The sequence below is a fragment of the Pelobates fuscus genome, chromosome 2 (assembly GCF_036172605.1).
Source record: "Pelobates fuscus isolate aPelFus1 chromosome 2, aPelFus1.pri, whole genome shotgun sequence".
Lineage (NCBI taxonomy): Eukaryota > Metazoa > Chordata > Amphibia > Anura > Pelobatidae > Pelobates > Pelobates fuscus.
Genome location: NC_086318.1, coordinates 151,338,300 through 151,358,484, shown reverse-complemented (window position 1 = coordinate 151,358,484; position 20,185 = coordinate 151,338,300). Strand labels below are relative to the sequence as shown.

At 41.8% G+C, this 20,185-nt stretch overlaps 1 protein-coding gene across 1 annotated transcript in view; it reads right to left on the bottom strand.

The window, feature by feature from the left end:
• The window catches only part of ECEL1 (endothelin converting enzyme like 1), a 187,090-nt gene that overhangs the window by 125,632 nt on the left and 41,273 nt on the right, over positions 1–20,185 (bottom strand). The window contains exons 3-5 of the mRNA XM_063442842.1: positions 2,025–2,093; positions 1,343–1,453; positions 803–895 (exon numbers count right to left, since the gene is read on the bottom strand). Of these exons, the coding sequence (XP_063298912.1) occupies positions 803–895; positions 1,343–1,453; positions 2,025–2,093 (273 nt within the window). The remainder of the gene's footprint in view (positions 1–802; positions 896–1,342; positions 1,454–2,024; positions 2,094–20,185) is intronic.

Genomic DNA, 20,185 nt, shown 5'->3' with positions numbered 1-20,185 from the left:
TCGTCCAGTTCTGACTCTCATGTCCCCATTGAAGACGCTTTTGGCAGTGGACAGGGGCCATCATGGGCACTTTGACTCATCTGTGGTTACGCAGCCCATACATATTGTCTATCATGGCCAGCATTAACGTTTTCAGCAATTTGAGCTACGGTAGCTCTTTTGTGTGATCGGACCAGATAGGCTAGCCTTTGCTCCCCATATGCATCAGTGAGCCTTGGGTGCCCATGACTCTGACGCCAGTTCACCGGTTGTCCTTCCTTGCACCACTTTTGGTAGGTACAAGAACTTCAAGAACTGAATGTTCCCTTGCTGCCTAATATATCCCACCCCTTGAAAGGTGCCATGTTATTCACTTCAACTGTCAGTGACTTTAATGTTGTGGCTAATCAGTGTATATAAGACTTAGGAGAAGATATTTACTGGTAGGAGGAAAAAGGAAAGAAGAAAGAGAGGTGGTGGGTAAAGCAGACATTTATGTATACATTTGAAAAGTGTGTTTTTTCAAACAGGTTCTATATTCCATAATATTAACAACCATATATACATTAAAAATGTGTGAATACATGCATTGAGAATAATAATGAAAAAAATGCAAGCTACAGCAAATGACATTGGCAAGCTACAGGTAAATATGGTGTATATATATAGGTATATATAGGGTAGCATTAATGAGATGGAGCATCTTCCAAGCTTGGGTAAGTACCTGAAAATTAGCTGAGTGCAAGAAAATTAAGTTTTTATTTTTTTTCTGTTAGCTGGATAGGTTAATGATAGTTTTACAACATTACAATATTCTACTCACATGTGGGGTTATCTTCTGCAACTGCGATAAGGTGACTTTAGTGTACATGGCGTTGATGTCACGTCTGTAATCATCATATTCTGAAATAGTGATCTTAACAAACAAAACAATAATCATTAACATGGGTTAATTTACACCAGGACTGTTCACCCTTGGACCTCCAGCTATTGTTTGTCTTTATCTTTATTTTCCATGATTGTGTGTTTTATAAATAATATTGGAAACAGTCCCAACACATTTCCTATATTACTTTTCTTAATTCTTAAATGTTTCATAATAACACTGAATGAACTAGAATACAATAATAAAATAATACTATACATAATATGTTATTATTGTATTGTAAGGTAGCAGTCTAAAATCCTGACTACAATAATTGTGTGGGGAGAACAACTGTTCCACTGCCTTCCTTGCCATCCCCCATATTTGATTCTCTACTATTTGATTTTTCATAGCTCCCATTTAGCCATTGACCTTAGGCAGTAGCTATGCAGCATCTCAGCTCTCCTCTCTATGTGCGCGAATTGTCATAATACTCACGTTGGCCAGCCGTTGTTCCAAGTGCAGAATTTCTTGCACCTTCTTTTGCACATTTTCTGCACCCAGAAGGGAGAGAATCTTCTGCATGAAAACTTTATAGGCAGCCAAGATCTGCAGAATGCAAGATACATCTCCCATCTACAACATGTTTCAAATATTCAGAGTAAAACAACATCATGACATCGAGCACTATACAGATAGATGCCTTCCGGCTGGGTATGAACTTAATGGAAGCACAGAGCAACAGAAAAAACAACAACTTCTTAACCTTATTAAATTTGGCATCATGTATAAAAACACGAAGGAAATCAGACGTTTTTAGTGATATGATTTGGTCAGACAGCGAAATAAGTCTAAAAGCAGTATGCACTGTTTTAGTCTTCAATGACATTAAGGGCAGAAACATCCTCAATCCAAGAATATGTTGTAAAGCGATGGATTTTATTAGTTATACTTTGGACAAAATTGTCATTTTATTATGCCTGTATGCAATGTAAATACACTGCAATGTGTTTTAATACATGCAGTCATGCACACGGCAGCTTTCATAAGTTTCCCTGTTTAAGCTGCAATACGGCAATTATTTTCACATTATATTCAAAGTACCGAGTGTGCGTGGGAAGGTAGTAGTGTGAGGTGAAGAGTCTGTGAAATGATAAAGCAAAAAGAGGGATTGTACCACCTTCTCACTGTCCTCATCCTGTCCTAGATACAGAGTTCTCTCGGACAGAGTCAGACCATCCTGATCAATCTGTAGCAATAAAAATAAAAAGGCAGGCTTATGAAGCAGAACGCACACTATGAACCTAATAATAAAAAAATAGTAAATTAATTAATTTGCACTCAATAGAAATACAAGTAAAATGAATGAATTCACAGTTATTTTGCTCTTATAAGGGTAGCTCTTCCTAGTTACAATATCAAAATGATCAATAGTTTCATGCGGTGTAAGTTCAGTGGTGGTTTTGGTCAGCCAACATGACAACTGCACATTGTGAAAAAAAAAAGGAAAAATGAATTAAGCAATAAAAAAACAATTAAAATTCAGAATAAGCTTAAATGATTGTCAGAGAGAAGGGGCATATGTTAATGCTTCCCCCTTAACTTTGCAATAGGTTAAAGCACCTCTGTTACCACAAACATTCCTTTATCCAATCGTTTCAATAGAAATTGGCACTTTAATAAATGGATAGCTACAGAAAGTCTGGGTGGGGTTAGAAGGAGAGAAGACAAGAAAACTAGCTTTTGCAAGTGTTTTGGATATACACCCCTAATGCAACAGTGCATAATTAAATGTGTGCATGTTTTCATTGGTATATATCTACTAAATAGTGATTTTTATTTTATTTTTAATTGGGCAGTTTAGTGTTCCTTTACTTGTTACGGGTCTTTACCATTCCAGTTGAAGCAGAGAGATAACTATCATATTCCCTTTTTATTTAGGGACAGCTCATCTGTCTTTATAGAAGTGGTCATGCCACACCTAATTGTTTTTCTAATAAGCTTATGGCAAAATGTATACGCTGTTCCCGGCCATATTAAAATGGAATAGTTCATTTAATACATTCTGAAGATAGTAAGATTGTTTAAATATATAATTTTAAAAAAAACAGCTTTCTTATAACATAATTATTTTATTCATGTTATCATTTCCACATTATTGTGCTTTACTTTGTGTTTCAATCTGTTATGTTGTACGTTTTCAATAAAGTCCATTTAAAAAAAAAAAAAAAAAAGTTTTGTGAGGGTTTAAATACCCACAAATTTTGCCTCAACTTTTTCTCTATAAAAATACTTTGTGGTTGGATTTTGGGCTGTTCATTTCCTTTCCCTGCTGCTACTACTCGTGTTTCCCTGCTGGTGCCTAATTGACCCAGAATGCCTTTCTAGCAGCGGGGAGTCAGGAACAGCAGCGGTTTGAAAAAGAAATTACCGGCAGCAATAAAAAGGCAAAATAAACCTTAAGAAAGAGTAAGATATTAAAGTTAGTGTCCAGACAGTAAAGTCTTATAAGAAAACCACATGAAGCGAAATCCCTTGTACACGGTGTGTTAGTCTTTCAGTGGCATTAGAGCAAATCTAGCACTTTCTGTGGAAAAAGAGAATACATTACTTTGACAGGTGTCTTTTTAGATAATCTACATACATAATTTTTTGCAAAGTTGCAAAATAATATTTAAAAAGAACACTCAAGTTGTCTTCTATATAAGTAAAGATTCCCAAAATCCTGTCAGCACAATAGGCTGCAGACATAGAACCCCTGCACGGGTTCTTGTTCTATATATTCATACTGCTGGCTCAGAATTGAGTTTCTAAGAAAAGCATCATGGGATTTGTAGTCCTCAAACTAAAGACTTCTCGTTGGCTGCGTTGCAGAGTGATGTTTCTTGAAGTGTTCATTGTACCTCATTAAAGGTACACTATACTATATACTATACTGTATACTATAGGGATAGAGGTATTCCCTTCCTTTTGGAGGAAAGCTGCCTTAATTTCACTTTTCCCAGTTTGTTCTATCAGCGCTGACCCATTACTACTGTTTCCAATTACTTCTTGAAGAATGGAACGCATGGATATCACCAAACACTGCGGATCTACCATTTGCCCATCCTTTCCGGGTTGTATTTAGCATTGAGCAGTGTTTGTGTTTTTTGAATATAAGCATGCTTTGTATGGAGTGTGTGTGTGATAGTAGAGGTGTATTTCTGAGTAGTGTGTGTTTTTATGTAATGTTGCCATTTAAAAGCAGTGGTTTGCTTGTGTGTAGTGATTGCTTTTGAATGCAGGGATGTATTTGTTAGACGTGTGCAATTCGTTTAGTTCTGAATGTACATTCAGACTAATTTCGTGCAATTCGGACATTCGTAAGCATCCAAATGTCCGAATTTCATGAAATTAGTCTGAATGTACATTCGGAACGAAACAAATTGCACGTCTAACAAATACATCCCTACATTCAAAAGCAAGCAAGTGCCGAAGTTCCAAAGTTCGGTAGTTCGGAAATGCTGAACCAAACCGAATGACATTGGTCCGAATTGCCAAAGTCGCAAAGTGCTTCGGATTTCTGAAAAGTGGCAAAACAAGAAAGAGGGAGGGAAAATTATGTGAATGATGACATGAATTTGGCAAATAAGCTAATTCCTGGCACTGGGAGCCCTATAGATGTGGTTGTTGGTGGCATTCTGGGCACTGAGAGCCCTATAGATGTGTAAGTGGTTGTGGTGGCACTCCCAGCACTGGGTGCCCTATAAATGTGTAAGTGGTTGTGGTGACAATCCTGGCACTGGGAGCCCTATAGATGTGTAAGTGGTTGTGGTGGCACTCCAAGCACTGGGTGCCCTATAAATGTATAAGTGGTTGTGGTGACAATCCTGGCATTGGGAGCACTATAGAATAGATGTGGTTGTGGTGGCAGTCCAGGCACTGGGAGCCCTATAGATGTGTAAGTGGTTGTGGTGGCAGTCCAGCATACTGGCAACAAGGCTTTGTCCTGCTTGGAGAAGTGTTCCCAGGCAGAAAAAACAAAGAAGACTGCAGGAGGAGCTGAATATAGACTGGAGGTGGGTGTTACATGAAGATAAACAAATCTACAAAACTTTATTTATTTTTCTCAGGACTGGCCCAAATGCTCCTTACAAGTAATTATGGTGACAACTCAATAAAAATACAAATAATCGTATCATATCAGACAACATACAGGGACTTATAATAACATATTGACATATTTATAAAGGGGTGGCGAAGACAATAATTAACACAAAATATCTATCCTACCTGCAGAATTAGCAATATGCAAATTGACAAGCCTTGCTTTTCAGGTAGTGCATGTAGCTGTTGCTAGCAACAGAGGGAGCTATGCTACATATCCAAATCCACTTAGTTGGTAACAAACATCAGCACGACAGGAGAGCACACAAAACAATTAACAATATACAAACACATTATAAACACCCTGCACCTATAATTGGCACAGGGTGACTTAGACGTAGGAGCAATTTAGGAGCCTTTGTAAAGTGTCCTTCTGCTCCCAGTGATGATGACTACCGTTTCAATCACTATGATACATGATATGTTCAATGTTTGGGGCTCATTTAGCCAAAGTAAATTACTACTATGCAGGTTCACTTTAAGGAACTAATATTTAAAAACACATGTAGCTCTTTGTAATGCTACAATTTCCTCCAATTAAACAGCATGTAAGGACATAAGGACATGTTTTATATACCTACTGAATTACTCTCTTGTACATTTATTTAAAGAAACATTACAATACTTTTAAGTACCAGAATGTGTTACATTTTTTTTCATACAATGTTACACATAATTCTACATCAATAAACAATACTAACTTATTGCCTAATGTTGAGAAAGTCAGAGGATTTTTAGGCATATAGAACATTTGATTGTTCCAAGTAGGTTATTCTAGGTACGAGAAGCTCTGTAGGGCATGAAGGACCTGCTTAATTCTTGTATTTTGACATTCTTACCTTCTACCAGAATTTAGCTTACATCATCAGGAAATTATTCCTTTTTTCTATAACCTACTTGCAGAAACTTGAATATTTGTGAAAGTTCGAATCTGATGTACAGGGCATCTCAGGGCATATGGCAAGTTTGTAGCAGTTAAATAATTCTATATTCAGTTACTGGTACTAAATGTCAGCTGGATCTCAGAACATACATGGAAACTAGCAAAATATATACTCTTCCTGGTTATATACTGTATTACTTTTTTCCTTATTACCTGTTTTGCTATCCATCAGATCCCCAGTAATCCCCTTAAAGCAGGACTCCCAAGTGTCCAACTTTAAATGGGACATCCCCGATTTTCATTGTCTGCACCCAGGAACACCAGAAAACTTGTCCTCAGGCAGCACAGTGCGAGCATATCATTAGATAAGATCATGCTACGCAGCAGAAAATTGGACCAAGCACAGAGCGACCACTATGTGGTCCTGTAGGTTAGGGGCTGGCCATGAAGCTCTCTATCAGCCTGCCAGCCACGTCTCGAAAGTGCTCACCCATTATGGCTATTGCCAGTGACACAAGTTGCATGAATGCAATTTTTGAACATTTTATAAAGATAAAATGCGTGAAAGTGCAGCACTGACGAGCGATCCTGGCGGATGAAGCACACAGAGTTGAAGATTAAAGAGGGCGGCGCCCACGGGGGACAACATCAAGTAAGCATAATTTCCCACTTCATCCCAAATGACGATGTCGCCATTGGGGATCTTTGGAAATTCTTCTACTTCTACATGCTTATTAACAATAGGTGAAAAGTGCCGCCTACTGTGTACAGGATTCATGCTTCAGGAAGGTTAGCTATTAATCCGGGAGTAATCTCAAATGCAGAAAATTAATGTGATATACTGCAGAACAGGACTTTTCATGTGTCATCAAAATGGCGACTCTGACGATTCTCATTCCAAAATATGATGTATGAAAAAAAATGTTTGTTTGACACTGACGCTAACCAAACATAGACTTTGTTATCATGCCTGCCACCATCATTTACTAACAAGTCAGTAATCAGCAAAATGGCATTTGATCTTGTTAGCATTTACCAGCAGCTGCCATAGAATAAAACGTTACTGTTCAGCAACTGGTAATTAGTTGCAAATTATTCAGTAATTCTAAAATAAATCTGTTTTTATAACATTGAAAGGCATGTGTTACGTATCTGAACAATCACGGCATCAACTCGCTGGAGTCAATCAAAGGTGAAGTTTGTAGTTGCCAATGCATGAATGGACCACATAAACCTGTCTCTGAAATGGAGCTGTAAATGTTTTGCGTCTGACAGTACTTTTAGCGGTAAATGACTTCATTATCAACGGGAACATGATAGCAAGCTCATAGTCTCTGTACATAAAATAATAAAGACCATTTAAACTAAATAGTGTTAATCTAGAAAATACATACAGCAGAATCCTAGAAAACAGAAAACTGAAACCATTAAGTTGCTATTAAAATTATATTATCAAATCTAAGGTGCCACCCAATGGCCAAAAGTGGAAATAAAGGGTAGAAAAACTAGAAAATCACAGGAGCATTGTGCTTCCGTCAGTCCTTTTTCCTCTCTGTGATGTGTCAATTCAAACGTTATTAGTCGGTTTATCATTGGTACAGTAAATGTGCAGTAACAGCATTAAGTTACGTTTTAAACAAACTTTTAAACATCTATGAATCTGCCCCCCTCCCTTCAATCCCACAGACCATACATGAAAAACAGGTTAACCTTAAAGGGACACTATAGTCACCTGAACAACTTTAGCTTAATGAAGCACTTTTGGTGTATAGAACATGCCCCTGCAGCCTCACTGCTCAATCCTCTGCCATTTAGGAGTTAAATCCCTTTGTTTATAAACCCTAGTCACACCTCCCTGCATGTGACTTGCACAGCCTTCCATAATCACTTCCTGTAAAGAGAGCCCTTTTTAGGCTTTCTTTATTGCAAGTTCTGTTTAATTAAGATTTTCTTATCCCCTGCTATGTTAATAGCTTGCTAGACCCTGCAAGAGCCTCCTGTATGTGATTAAAGTTCAATTTAGAGATTGAGATACAATTATTTAAGGTAAATTACATCTGTTTGAAAGTGAAACCAGTTTTTTTTTTCATGCAGGCTCTGTCAATCATAGCCAGGTGAGGTGTGGCTAGGGCTGCATAAACAGAAACAAAGTGATTTAACTCCTAAATGACAGTGAATTGAGCAGTGGAATTGCAGGGGAATGATCTATACACTAAAACTGCTTTATTTAGCTAAAGTAATTTAGGTGACTATAGTGTTCCTTTAACATTTTAAGTTTGTTACAGTATTTTATGTTTAAACCAGGATAGCACAATTTGTCTTCAAGTTTGTTTGAAAAGGTAATTAATCAAAAGTTTAAAATATTGTATATGCCTCATAGTTTGATTAATTAGGCTAGGGCTAGATTTAATCCATTTTCTTTCTTGCTGTCCAGTTAAAACTCTTTAGCACGTTGGGATGTATTCCACCCGGGGGAGAGAGACTGCAGCCACCCAACCCTTGTGTTTCCCCACAAGTTCTCTACCTCCTCAGGTGCCCCCCACTCTCCAACCTACCCGTTGTGTGTCTCTTAAGCCCCTTGTGTTTCTTTTTTTTTTTTTTTTGTCAATCTTTCTTTTATTAAGGCATGTAGAATGGGGTACAGAAGAGAAATTGGGGGAAACATTCAAGAGTTTTACAGCATAGGGTTGATACAACAATCAGCGATATCAGATTATGTTTCCAGAATTGCGATGCCTCATTTTTTAATTTTTGATGTTAATCTGTAGTTTCTAAATACAGGCTATGGACCGTAAGATCCGGTTAGTAACTAGCTAAATCATTATAATAAACCGATACAGGCACAAGACAGGTAGCGATACTGATAGTGTATTACCGCTGGACCCAATGGTGAGGTGCACGAGTGTCTGAAGGTAATGTCTGTGTAGCATGAACAGAGTATAACCATAAACAGTGCCCATCTAGGTAAACTATCAAAATAGGGAGTCAGTAGGTTATGTAACATCGTAGACACTCATTAGCTGATTAAATTGTCAGGCTAAAACATTCAAGAGTACTGCAAGTTAGACAACAATCTGGATACTCATCAGTAGGAAGAGCAATTTGCAAGGAGACAACTATGTTAAACTAGCATACAGTGGAGGCTGTACTCAGGGCTAACCATATATGGCTGTGTGAATTCTCTAGGAGCCTACATGTACACTTCACTGGGCATACGAGAGGTGCATATATAGAGATTAAAATACAATAATAACGTAAAGTTATACTAGTAGGCAACGCGGTAGGTATAGCTACAAGCAAAAATCCAGCAAGGGGAGTCCATGTGGGGCAGTCAGGCTAGGTCACGGCAGCCGTTGGCTCAGAGTGATGGTGGTTGGACTGGCAGTTAGTGGGGCCTGTTCAGCCTATACCTCTGCTTACATCGACATCGGTTGTCTGTCTCAGGGAGTTCAGGCTTGAATTTTTTGCCGAGATATAGGCCATTGTGACTGCATAGCTGTGGTGGTGTGGCCACAGTCCAGGCCGCTGTGCGGCAGTGATAAAGAATGAGAGTCAGCCTACTCCTGTAGTCGGCATTGGTAGGGTACATGTCGTAAGGTCCCAGGTGTCGGAGCGGTCAGCATCGGGCGAGGACCCCCTCCAGCCCCAGGCCCACTTTGAGGGTGGCATCTTCTGACCACTGGCTCGATGGCTCTGTGAGGTCGAGGCAATCCCATTATGGGTGCAGTTGGTGCCGGATCTTTTTCGCCGCCAGCGGCGGGCAATCCTCCTGCAGGGTGGTCGATGCTGTGGAGGTAGTTCCCTCCTGACACCCGGCCTGGGTGGGCAGCTTGCTTGCGCGGTTATTGTGGCGAAACCAACCGCGCCACTGGGCCCTGGAGAAGCCTGTTTGCCCGCCTCCTACCTGCTGACTATGGCCCCTGGATTATTTGGGGCATATTGTATTTTATTGTGCGACTGCTGGCCCTTTAAGTACAGTGAATGGTATTTTATTGTACTGCTGCTGGCCCTTTAAGAACTGTCTGGGGACATATTGAGACTTTGGGTAACAATACCCTTTAAGACTATGGCCCCTGAAAACGTATGGACTTTTATTTGGTGTGTATGGCCCTTTAAGAACCGTCTGGGGACATCTTGTAACTTTGGTGAACAATGTCCCTTTAAGACTATGTCCCCAGACCTGTAAAATAACTTGCCCCTGGCTTTCCCCCACTTGGTTCAGTAAATAGGGCTTACTGAACCAAGTACCACACAGGCGGACCACCCAGAAGCTAAAGTATGCAGGCAATTTACCTCCCAGGCTGTGAGGTTACTGCAGGTTAATGGCACGTGGCGGCGGCCATCTTTGTTCAGTCGAACGCGGTCAGCGGTGTATGCTAAAGATTCTGTGGAACTGAAATCGGCTACACATTTTACCGAACACCGCTGACCCTTACCTTCTTCTATACTGAACTTGCAGCTCCAGAGACTAAGTCCCGTTCGAAATGGGACTTAGTCGTTTTTCGGCATGAAATTGACCGACCGCACAGCCCAAATCTATGGAACTGTTTTGGGCAGGAAAATGTGCTTGCGGTCGGTCATAAAGGGACCTCCAGCTAACTTTTGATCCACTGGGGGGATTTGGCTGATTTTCGGAAGGGTTTATGTTTAAAGTGTGCTGATTCCAAATATGTAGTTTTTAGGAAGATTGGATGTATGGATTTAAAGTTATAGCACATGTATAAAAACTGTAGTTTTCCTGGCTGTATAATTATGTTAACTGGTTATCTGAGGGGAGGGGATGTGTGGGTTGTACCATGTATGTGATTGGTTATTTTATGCCTCCCCCTAGGTGTGGCCTGTAAGTGTACAAGTGTAATAAAAGCCAGGCTGGATGAGCCAGTCCAGAGTTCCTGTTTTACCCTCAAAGTGATGTGTCGTCTCATTATTGGGGGAAGGATTTATTGCATGCTGTTCCAGTTGACTGCTAGGAGTACAAGCCTATTCGTATGGTTCCTATTCAATGGTCTACAGCATTCCTATGCTTGGGAGAATTTAAAGATTTCTCGGATTCGGTGATTGTGGTGTCTGCCAGAGTGCTTGGAGTCCTCAGGAAGCACTAGGAGCATCCATTAACGGAGGTACTCAGTCGGGGTGCCAGGCGATCCGTTACAGTTATCTTGTGGGTAGTTGTCGTGCCCGGAGTGGGACGCCTCTTCCCCGCGCTTCTCGCTCCAGACTTGAGGCCTGGCCGTACTTGCGGAGTTACCTTTCTCCGTACGCCGTGAGATTGGGTCAGCCGGTTCTCCGCCGGCTGGGGTGGCTTGCTTGCCTTCGATAATTGAAGCCTTTGTTCCAGCTTGTTCCAAAATCTGGCAAAGGCTGCGTCTATGCGCAGGTGAATGTCGCCTTGATCCCCCATTGCAGATAAGCGGTTTGGACTGTGAGGGTTTCTTACCGCCGCCATTTTGGGTATGCCATGCGTTAGGCTGCCTGAAGTGGAGGCGCTGTGTTGAGCTACCGGAGGCCATGTAGGTGTTCTTGTGAGGCCATCGGGGACCGGGATAACCCCCACCGGTCCAGAGGGGGGGGTGACAGGGCCAGTGAGACAATCCATCCGTGAGCTGCACCAGACACTCTGCAATCGAGCGAGACGGCGGCCGTCCGCCTCACCCCTCGCTTCAGTAGGCCGCAAGCCCCGGGTGTACGATCTCCCCGCTGGGGCGCACCTCAGTCGGATCCGAGGTCTGCAAGTTAGGCAGTGGGTCGTCGTGTGTCAACTGGCAGGTTTTCCAGTAAAGTTAGGCAGGTTTTCCGCGTAATTATAGCTGGTTAGGTGAGAACAGGCAGGAGCTCCTCAGACTTGCGACCGACCAGCCTGGCGGTCCGGCCCCGCCCCCCTTGTGTTTCTATTCGGCCAATCACAATGTGTCTCTCCAGCCCCACTCTCTACTCCTACTACTGATATATCCCATACCCTACCTACCTCCCTCTGAGGTATCCCATACCAACCACCTACTCATTTTTTGCTTCCCAAACTCCCTCTCCTAACACCAATAGCATGCAATCACTTTACAATATTGCAACTTTTCCAAGCAGGACTTGGATGGCAGATGAGGCTCTGCATACTCTTCAGTCTGGTCTGTTATCGGAGATCAGAGTGGCATGGAATGAGTGACCAGAGATGAGTAAATGGAGAAATGGTGATGTAATGTTGAACCTTCCTGAAAGCAGGGTGGGTCTACCTCAAAACAAAAATGTTAGCCTGGTTTGCATTCACCCCAGACTGTCCAGCTGCCACAATGACCAGCCCCACTCAGGGTAGCAATTGAATAGAATGTTTTTAAAATACTCTCATATTGGTTGAATCCCCTGAGTTCAGTTTGCACAGTTCAGTCACATCTTATTATTATCACCATTCAAATAGCATCACCATATTTGCCAAATAAGACAAGTTGAGTTGAGGAGGTATTCAAAAACAAAACTATACTGAAGGAGAGCTGTGAGAGATAGAACAAGAACCAAGAAACTACGGTGCCACCAAGGCCAAAGGTGTGAAGAGTTTGAAGGAGAGTGTGATCAATGAAGTTAAAAGCAGCAGAGAGGTTTAGAATAATCAGTATGGAGTAGTGGTCTTTGAATGTAGCTGTGATTAGATCACTAGTCATCCAGTGATGTATTTGTGCTGTGTTTATTTACTTTTCTATGGTGTCCCTAGTAATGGGACACAAGAAATCAAGCTTGAAAGGGTGGACAAATCTGAACTGTCTTGCCGAAACTGTTGGGAGGTATGCTTTTACCATTAGCTAAAACTATTCTTGGGACACTATAAACAGTGACTAAATTAAAGCCAAAAAAAAAATCTTCCTCACCCTCATTTTGACTGAACTCCACAATGTGTTAAAAAAATGAATTGGGGTCTAAACCTTTACCATGTATGGCGGATAACCTGACTGACTAGCACTAGCTTAACACTTTGATAGCTGCAGATGAAAGCAGATACATACATACATACATACACACTTTTTTTTTTTTAATTGGACATAAAAAAAACAATAATAATTGGGGAAAAAAAGGTATCATTGCATACTGCAATAACTGGTATTTTGGTATCTTGTCTACTGGACTAATACAGCTAATCCAATCTACACTATATTTATATAATATTTCACTGAAATTGTGTATTATTATATTATGTATACCTGTAGAATAGAAGCAAAATTCATCTCATAATAATTGACTAGAAGGAAACACGACTGCAGCAATGTACAGGGTAAATTATCCACTGATATGACAGTTATAGCTATGATCCATTGATTACTATGGATATATTATATTTGGCTAAGTCTCTGTCTCAGCATTGAGGTTATAGATGATGTCCCTTCCAATATTTATGAATGTCACACTCAGATCTTACAGTAAATGGGAGTGTTTCCTTACAATGCGATGATTTAACAAATTGGTGAAGGTGACTGGATTTAGTGAAGGAAATTAGTTTAAAGTGATCTGGCACCCGTTCCTTTTAAGGGTAACACATTTGATCATTGATAACTTTTTTTAGCTATACTGTAGAACCATAACCACTTCAACTGATCATAGTGGTTATGATGCAAAGAGACGGTGAGCACCTCCCCGCTGTTTTATTGTCAAACTGTTTTGGAGTAGTGTGACAAGAAAACAGAGCTCCACATGGGTGTAAAAACCAGAGGAGGCTTAAACTAATATCCAGGGACAGACTGACAGCCTTCTGGGCCCCCGGGAAAATTATATCATGGGCCCTTCAAAGACCAAATATTAAGTATTAAAAGGGACACTATAGTCACCAGAACAACTACAGCTTAATGTAGTTGTTCTGGTGTCCACGGCCAATCCTTGCAGGCTCTTTAATGTAAAGAGTGCCTTTTTAGAGAAAAGGCAGTGTTTACATTACTGCCTAGGAACACCTTTAGTGGGAGGTACTGATGTTCAACGTCTCCATGCGCTGCATGTAGACTTGAACACGTCCCATAGTTTAATTTATTCAATACAACTCTATGAGGAGATGCTGATTAGTGCAGCGTGGTGTTTTGCTGTGCATGCGCAATAGCCTCTCAATGCTTTCCTGTAGGATAGCATTGGATTGACTGATATCATCTGATTTGGATGGAACCAGCTGCAACAAGATTGGCGTGGCACTCGAATAAAGGTGAGTAAAGACACCTTTTGCTTCTCTGACGGGAGGCTGGCAGCCAAACAATGCTTTCAAAACTATAGTTAACACAGGGGAGTGTTGGTGTATGAATGCCAGTGTGTATTAGTGTGGAAAGTCTGCGTATGAATGCCAGGACAGATTTATATGGATTGTCAGCGCGTGAATGCAGTATGTTTGAGAAGTGTGTATGTGAATGCTGGAGTGTATTTGTATGTGTGCAGAGTGTAAGTGTGTGTGTGTGTGTGTGTGTATGTATGTGTGAATGAGAGGTGTATCTAAAATCTGTGTCAGAGTATGTGTGAATGAGAGGTGTATCTAAAATCTGTGTCAGAGTGTGTGAATGAGAGGTGTATTTGAAACTTGAATCAGTGTGTATGTGAATGAGGAGTATATCTGAAATCAGTGTCAGCATATGTGTAATGAGATATGTTGATATGCTGGAAGTGTTTTTGTGTTTTTTTTGACTCTCCATCTTCTTCTGATTTTCTGTCTCTCTCGATCTTCACCAATCTGTATGTGTGTCTTCCCGTTAACTTTCTCTTTTATGAGTCACTCCTTGCCTCCTCTGTTGTTACACTCTAACACCAGTTGTCACCCATCTGACCACTTCCTTTCCTCCTCACAACCCACTCATTTGTGCCTTTGCTGCACCTCACACTTCTCCTTCCTAAATAACCCACTTTTGTCTTCCATCTCACTTAAAGGGACACTATAGCCAGCCAGACCAATTCAGTTTATTGAAGTGGTCTGGGTGCACTATCCCAGGTCCCTTAAAACCAGAGCCATATATAGCTCCAGGGCCGGCCTTGGGGGTGTGCTAATTGTGCGGCCGCTGTGAGAGAGTGCTCAGAGCACTCCCCTAATACAGGCTGCATTGTGTAGCTTGGCCGTGCTGTGCCCTCCCCCCTCTCCTTTTAACTCTGCCCTCACTAATAGTCCCCACTCGGGTCTATCAGTGAGGGCAAAGGGGGCGTAGTTATGCGGCAATCGGAGCTGCAGACAGGCGAAACCTGCCTGGTAAGTTAGGGGAAGCAGAAAGGAGTTCCTGCTCCCCCACCAACCACCACACTGCCCCCTGCTCCCTCACCTACCCTAACTGTGCCCCCTGCTCCCCCACACTGCCCCCTGCTCCCCCACCTACCCTAACTGTGCCCCCTGCTCCCCCACGTACCCACTGTGCCCCAGCTACCCACTGTGCCCATGCTCCCCCACCTACCACTACACTACCTATGCTCCCCCACCTACCACTACTGTGATCCTGCTCCCCAAGCTACCAGTACACCACCACTGTGCCCCCAGCCAGCACCACCGTGCCCCCTGCTCCCACACCTACCACCACTGTGCCCCTGCTCCCCCATCTACCACTACACTACCGCTTCTTCTTCACCCTCCTCCACTTTGCCTCCTGCTCCCCACCTACCAGTACACGACCTCTGCTCTTCATATCAGCACACATATCACACACATCCAATACACGCATATATCACACACAGTCAATACAACAATTACAAATATTACACACAGCCAACACATAGCATACATATCACACACAACCATCACTCCTATCACACACAGACACCACACACTACATCATAATATTATGAGATTTATTACAGCAGAGCTCTCTCACACAAAATGCAATATGTAGCTGTCCTCCGAGTTCCGGCCAATCAGAACGTTGACACGAATTTCCACAGGAAAGCTCTGTCACTGTAAGTGCCTGATCTCACAAGACAGTTACTTATGGTCTTGCAACCAGTGGGGGCGCCAACCAGACTCCCAGCATACTGGATCACCAGAGATCAGCATGCCCACCTCCCTGCAAGGTAACAACAGGGAAGGGGGAATCATTTTTATTTTTAAATAATTATTAATTTAATAAATCCTATATACAGACACTACACCACCTATTGACACACACAGTACATGGATAAAGGGGTATGATGGGGGGGGCGCTGTGAAGATTTTTTGCACAGGGCACTTTAAGGCCTAAGGCCGGCCCTGTATAGCTCTGATCCACTGATGCTACATTAACATTATATCTTATTATTTAATATTCATTCATAGAAACGATGATGGCCATGGGTGACATTATCATAATTATTATTTTGTTAGAGACTAGGGAAATGGGACTTCCCTGAACATTTAAGGTGGACCAGCCATTTGATGAGTAGAAAGGCAGGAATGTTTTTTTTGTTTTTATTTCTTGATTTTTTTAATTCATTTTTTATTGAGCAGTTCAGTAAAAATGACATAAGCACATGTTGCACAGAATACAAATGAACAACGAGTTTTATAAATAAGGAACATAAGAGCAGTCAAGGCAGAAAGGTCAACATTACAAGACAGTCAGCATTTAATAAAATTTTATATGATCCGTAAATGGGGGGGTGGGAAGGGGGGAATTGGAGGAGGGGACATAACTCTTTGTTTCCAAACAAACTGACCATAATAATTTGATATACAGTCTTTAGAGGCTAAATCTCCTTGTGCCTTCAGTATCACTAATGCCATATTTTGTTGTCTTATTTGTGCATCTCTACACAAACACAGTTTTGCAGCTGGTTACCAAGTTCTGCTCTAACTAACGTATTACACCTAACCTAATTCATCAGAAGCAGGGCTCCAGTTTTGTGGTGTTTAATCACCCGTAAGCATTGAAGCCACCTACATTACAAAGATATAACGGACAAATAGAAGTAAATGGGCATATTTTAAATAAACACACACCGTTTTAGCGCCGACTCATCTCTGATGGTCCTGGAAGGAAAGAGGAGGGAGGAGGGGAAGGAGAGTATTAAAAGAGCCAAGACAGAAGGGGGTTCTGGCAAAGCTCCATGAAGGTCAAGACGACCTTCAAAATCACTTTATAGATTATCTTTTTTCATACTGTATAATTTGTTCTAATGTCTTGGCTGGCTTCCCAAATGAGTACAGGCCAAGCGACTGACAGAGAAAGAATGAGATGGGGAGAGAAGCAGAAACATGGGTAGTGAGAGACTGCTAAAAGTAACACTTAAGTACAGAGCAAAGCAGAAATAGGTAAAAAGTTATAGGAAGGGGGGATGTTAAAGCACAATAAGCAACACAAGACTACAGGAAGAAATAGGAAAACAGATAATAGCTATAGGGGTATATTATACCCATGAATTACAAATTTATAATTAGAATGTACACAGCAAACTAACCCCACAAATATATATAAATGAATGTCTTGAATTGTATTCATGATTTGTATATCTGTAACACTGTATTTATGTCATTCACACATTCAGAGCTACATGTAGCTTTTTAACTTCAGACAAGGATTCTGGTAGGATCTGTAATATGTTACAGATACCTTAACCCCTTAAGGACACATGACATGTGTGACATGTCATGATTCCCTTTTATTCCAGAAGTTTGGTCCTTAAGAGGTTAAAGGAACACTATGGTGCCAGGAAAACAAATTCATTTTCCTGGCACTATAGGGTCATTAGGTCCCCCACCCTCAGGGCCCCCGTCCCGCTGGGCTGAAGGGGTTGAAACCCCTTCAGCCACTTACCTTTCTCCACCCCTGGGTTCCCTCAGCGCTTTTGACCTCTCCTCCCCCTGCCGACGTCAGATCCGAATGTGCATGAGCGGCAAGAGCCGCGCGCACATTCCAACCGCCCATAGGAAAGCATTACTCAATGATTTCCTATGGATGTCCAGCATCTTCTCACTGTGATTTTCACAGTGCGAGTAGCGGAAGCGCCTCTGGATTAAACCTCTCTGAAACTGCTATGTTTTTAGATGCAGGGTTAAAACTAGAGGACCTTCCTGGGCCAAAGGTATCATCACAGGGCTGATGGGGTTACACTCTATTTGTTTGGGGGGGTGTGGGTAATGGGGGGTCCGGGGAACCGTCCCTATGCAGTAATCTTTATGCCTGTATTGTACCCCTTGCCCCTTGCCAGGACAGTGTCAACGTAGGGGCAATTGGATCCTGGAATCGCAGGACTGCACTTCTGGACGCTGGGGGTTTTGGGAGGGGGTCTTGGGGTGGCATGCATTGGGCTATAATAGCAGGCATGGATGGTATGGGGACTTATGCCTACGATGTGTTTTACTCTGTGATTGGGTCTCACCACTCCCCATATGCTCTTGTTTGCCCCGCCCCCCCCCCCCCCCCCACCTCTTTTTCCTTTCCCCCGACTGGACAAAGGTATCAAAAGTCAGGAATAAAAAATACAAACCACATACAATATATATAAAAATAAATAAATAAAAAGATGAATAAAGAGAAAAGAAAGAGAAAGGGAAGAAAAATAATAATAAATAAACAACTCCTCTATAAAAATTCACACTGTAAGCAAGACTTAGGATATATGAGTCAGAGCAATAAAGGATACGCCAGAATATGCATGTCCCCCCCCCCCTATAAATAAATAAAGCAAACAAAAACAAAAAAAAAAAAAAACAAAAAAAAAATAAGAAAAAAAAAAGTATATTCCCTGTATATTCCCCCCCCCCCCCAGCTGCCGCATTATCAGCTTACTGTCTATTGCGCACTGTACTTTCTATTTTTACATTTTGTAACTAGGGCTGGAGTGCCCCTTACACGGGCTTGCTTGCACATGGGTCTCACTACTTTCCACCCACCCTTTTATATCGTTATTGTTTCTTATTATGCTCACAGTACTATGTCTCTAGCGGTACTCACAGTGTTGTATATCCAGCGACACTCTGAATACTGTCTCCAATGGTACTCACGGTATTGTATCTCCAATGACACTCACAGTGCTCTGTCCCCAGTAGTGTTCACAATGTTGAGTCTCCAGTAGCATACTCAGTACCGTGTCTCCAGTAATACTCGCAGTATTGTATCTCCAGCAATGCTCACAGTAATATGTCTCCAGTAATGCTCACAGTACTGTGTCTCCAGTAATACTCACGGTAATGTGTCTTCAGTAATACAGCAGTGTATAGCCAGTAATGCTCACGGTATTGTGTCACTGTATTCTCTGTAACATTCACAGTATTGTGTCTCCAGTAATGCTCACAGTAATGTATCTCCAATAATACTCACAGTATTGAGTCTCCAGTAATGCTCACAGTATTGTATCTCCAATAATACTCATAGTAATGTGTCTCCAATATTGCTCAAAGCATTGTGCCTTATGTAACACTCACAGTATTGTGTCTCCAGTAATGTTCACAGTAATGTGTCTCCAGTAATACTCACAGTATTGTGTCTCCAGTAATGCTCACAGTACTATGTCTCAAGTAACACTCACGGTAATGTGTCTTCAGTAATACAGCAGCGTATAGCCAGTAATGCACACGGTACTGTGTCACTGTATTGTCTGTAGCACTCACAGTATTGTGTCTCTAGTAATGCTCACAGTAATGTGTCTCCAGTAATACTCACAGTATTGTGTCTCCTGTAATGCTCACAGTATTATGTCTCCAGTAATGCTCACAGTATTGTGTCTCCAGTAATGCTCACAGTAATGTGTCTCCAGCAATGCTCATAGTATTGTGCCTTCTGTAATACTCACAGTATTGTGTCTCCAGTAATGTTCACAGTAATGTGTCTCCAGTAATATTCACAGTATTGTGTCTCCAGTAATGCACACAGTAATGTGTCTACAGTACTAATCCCAGCATTGTGTCTCCAGTAAAGTTCACAGTACTGTGTCTCTAGTCACACTCACGGTATAGTATCTTCAGTAACACTCATAGTAATGGGGCTCCAGTAATGCTCACGGTATTATGTCACAGTATTGAATCTCCTGTAATACTCACAGTATTATGTCTCCTCTCTCCCCCTCCCCTCTCCCCCTCCCCCCCCCCCCCCCAGTAACACTCATAGTAATGGGGCTCCAGTAATGCTCACGGTATTATGTCACAGTATTGAATCTCCTGTAATACTCACAGTATTATGTCTCCTCTCTCCCCCTCCCCTCTCCCTCTCCCCCTCCCCCCCCCCCTTAGACGCCAGGTCCCCCGACGACGACTATGCATATGACACGGGGCAGGCTAGACCTCTGTGGCTATTTGGGGCCTCACCTGGTAGGGATGCAGGACAGAAGTTGTGGCGCTTTGTTATTAACACCGCTTAAATTACATAGTTACTGGCTTTTGAATTATTGAATTATTGTATTATTATCATCCATGG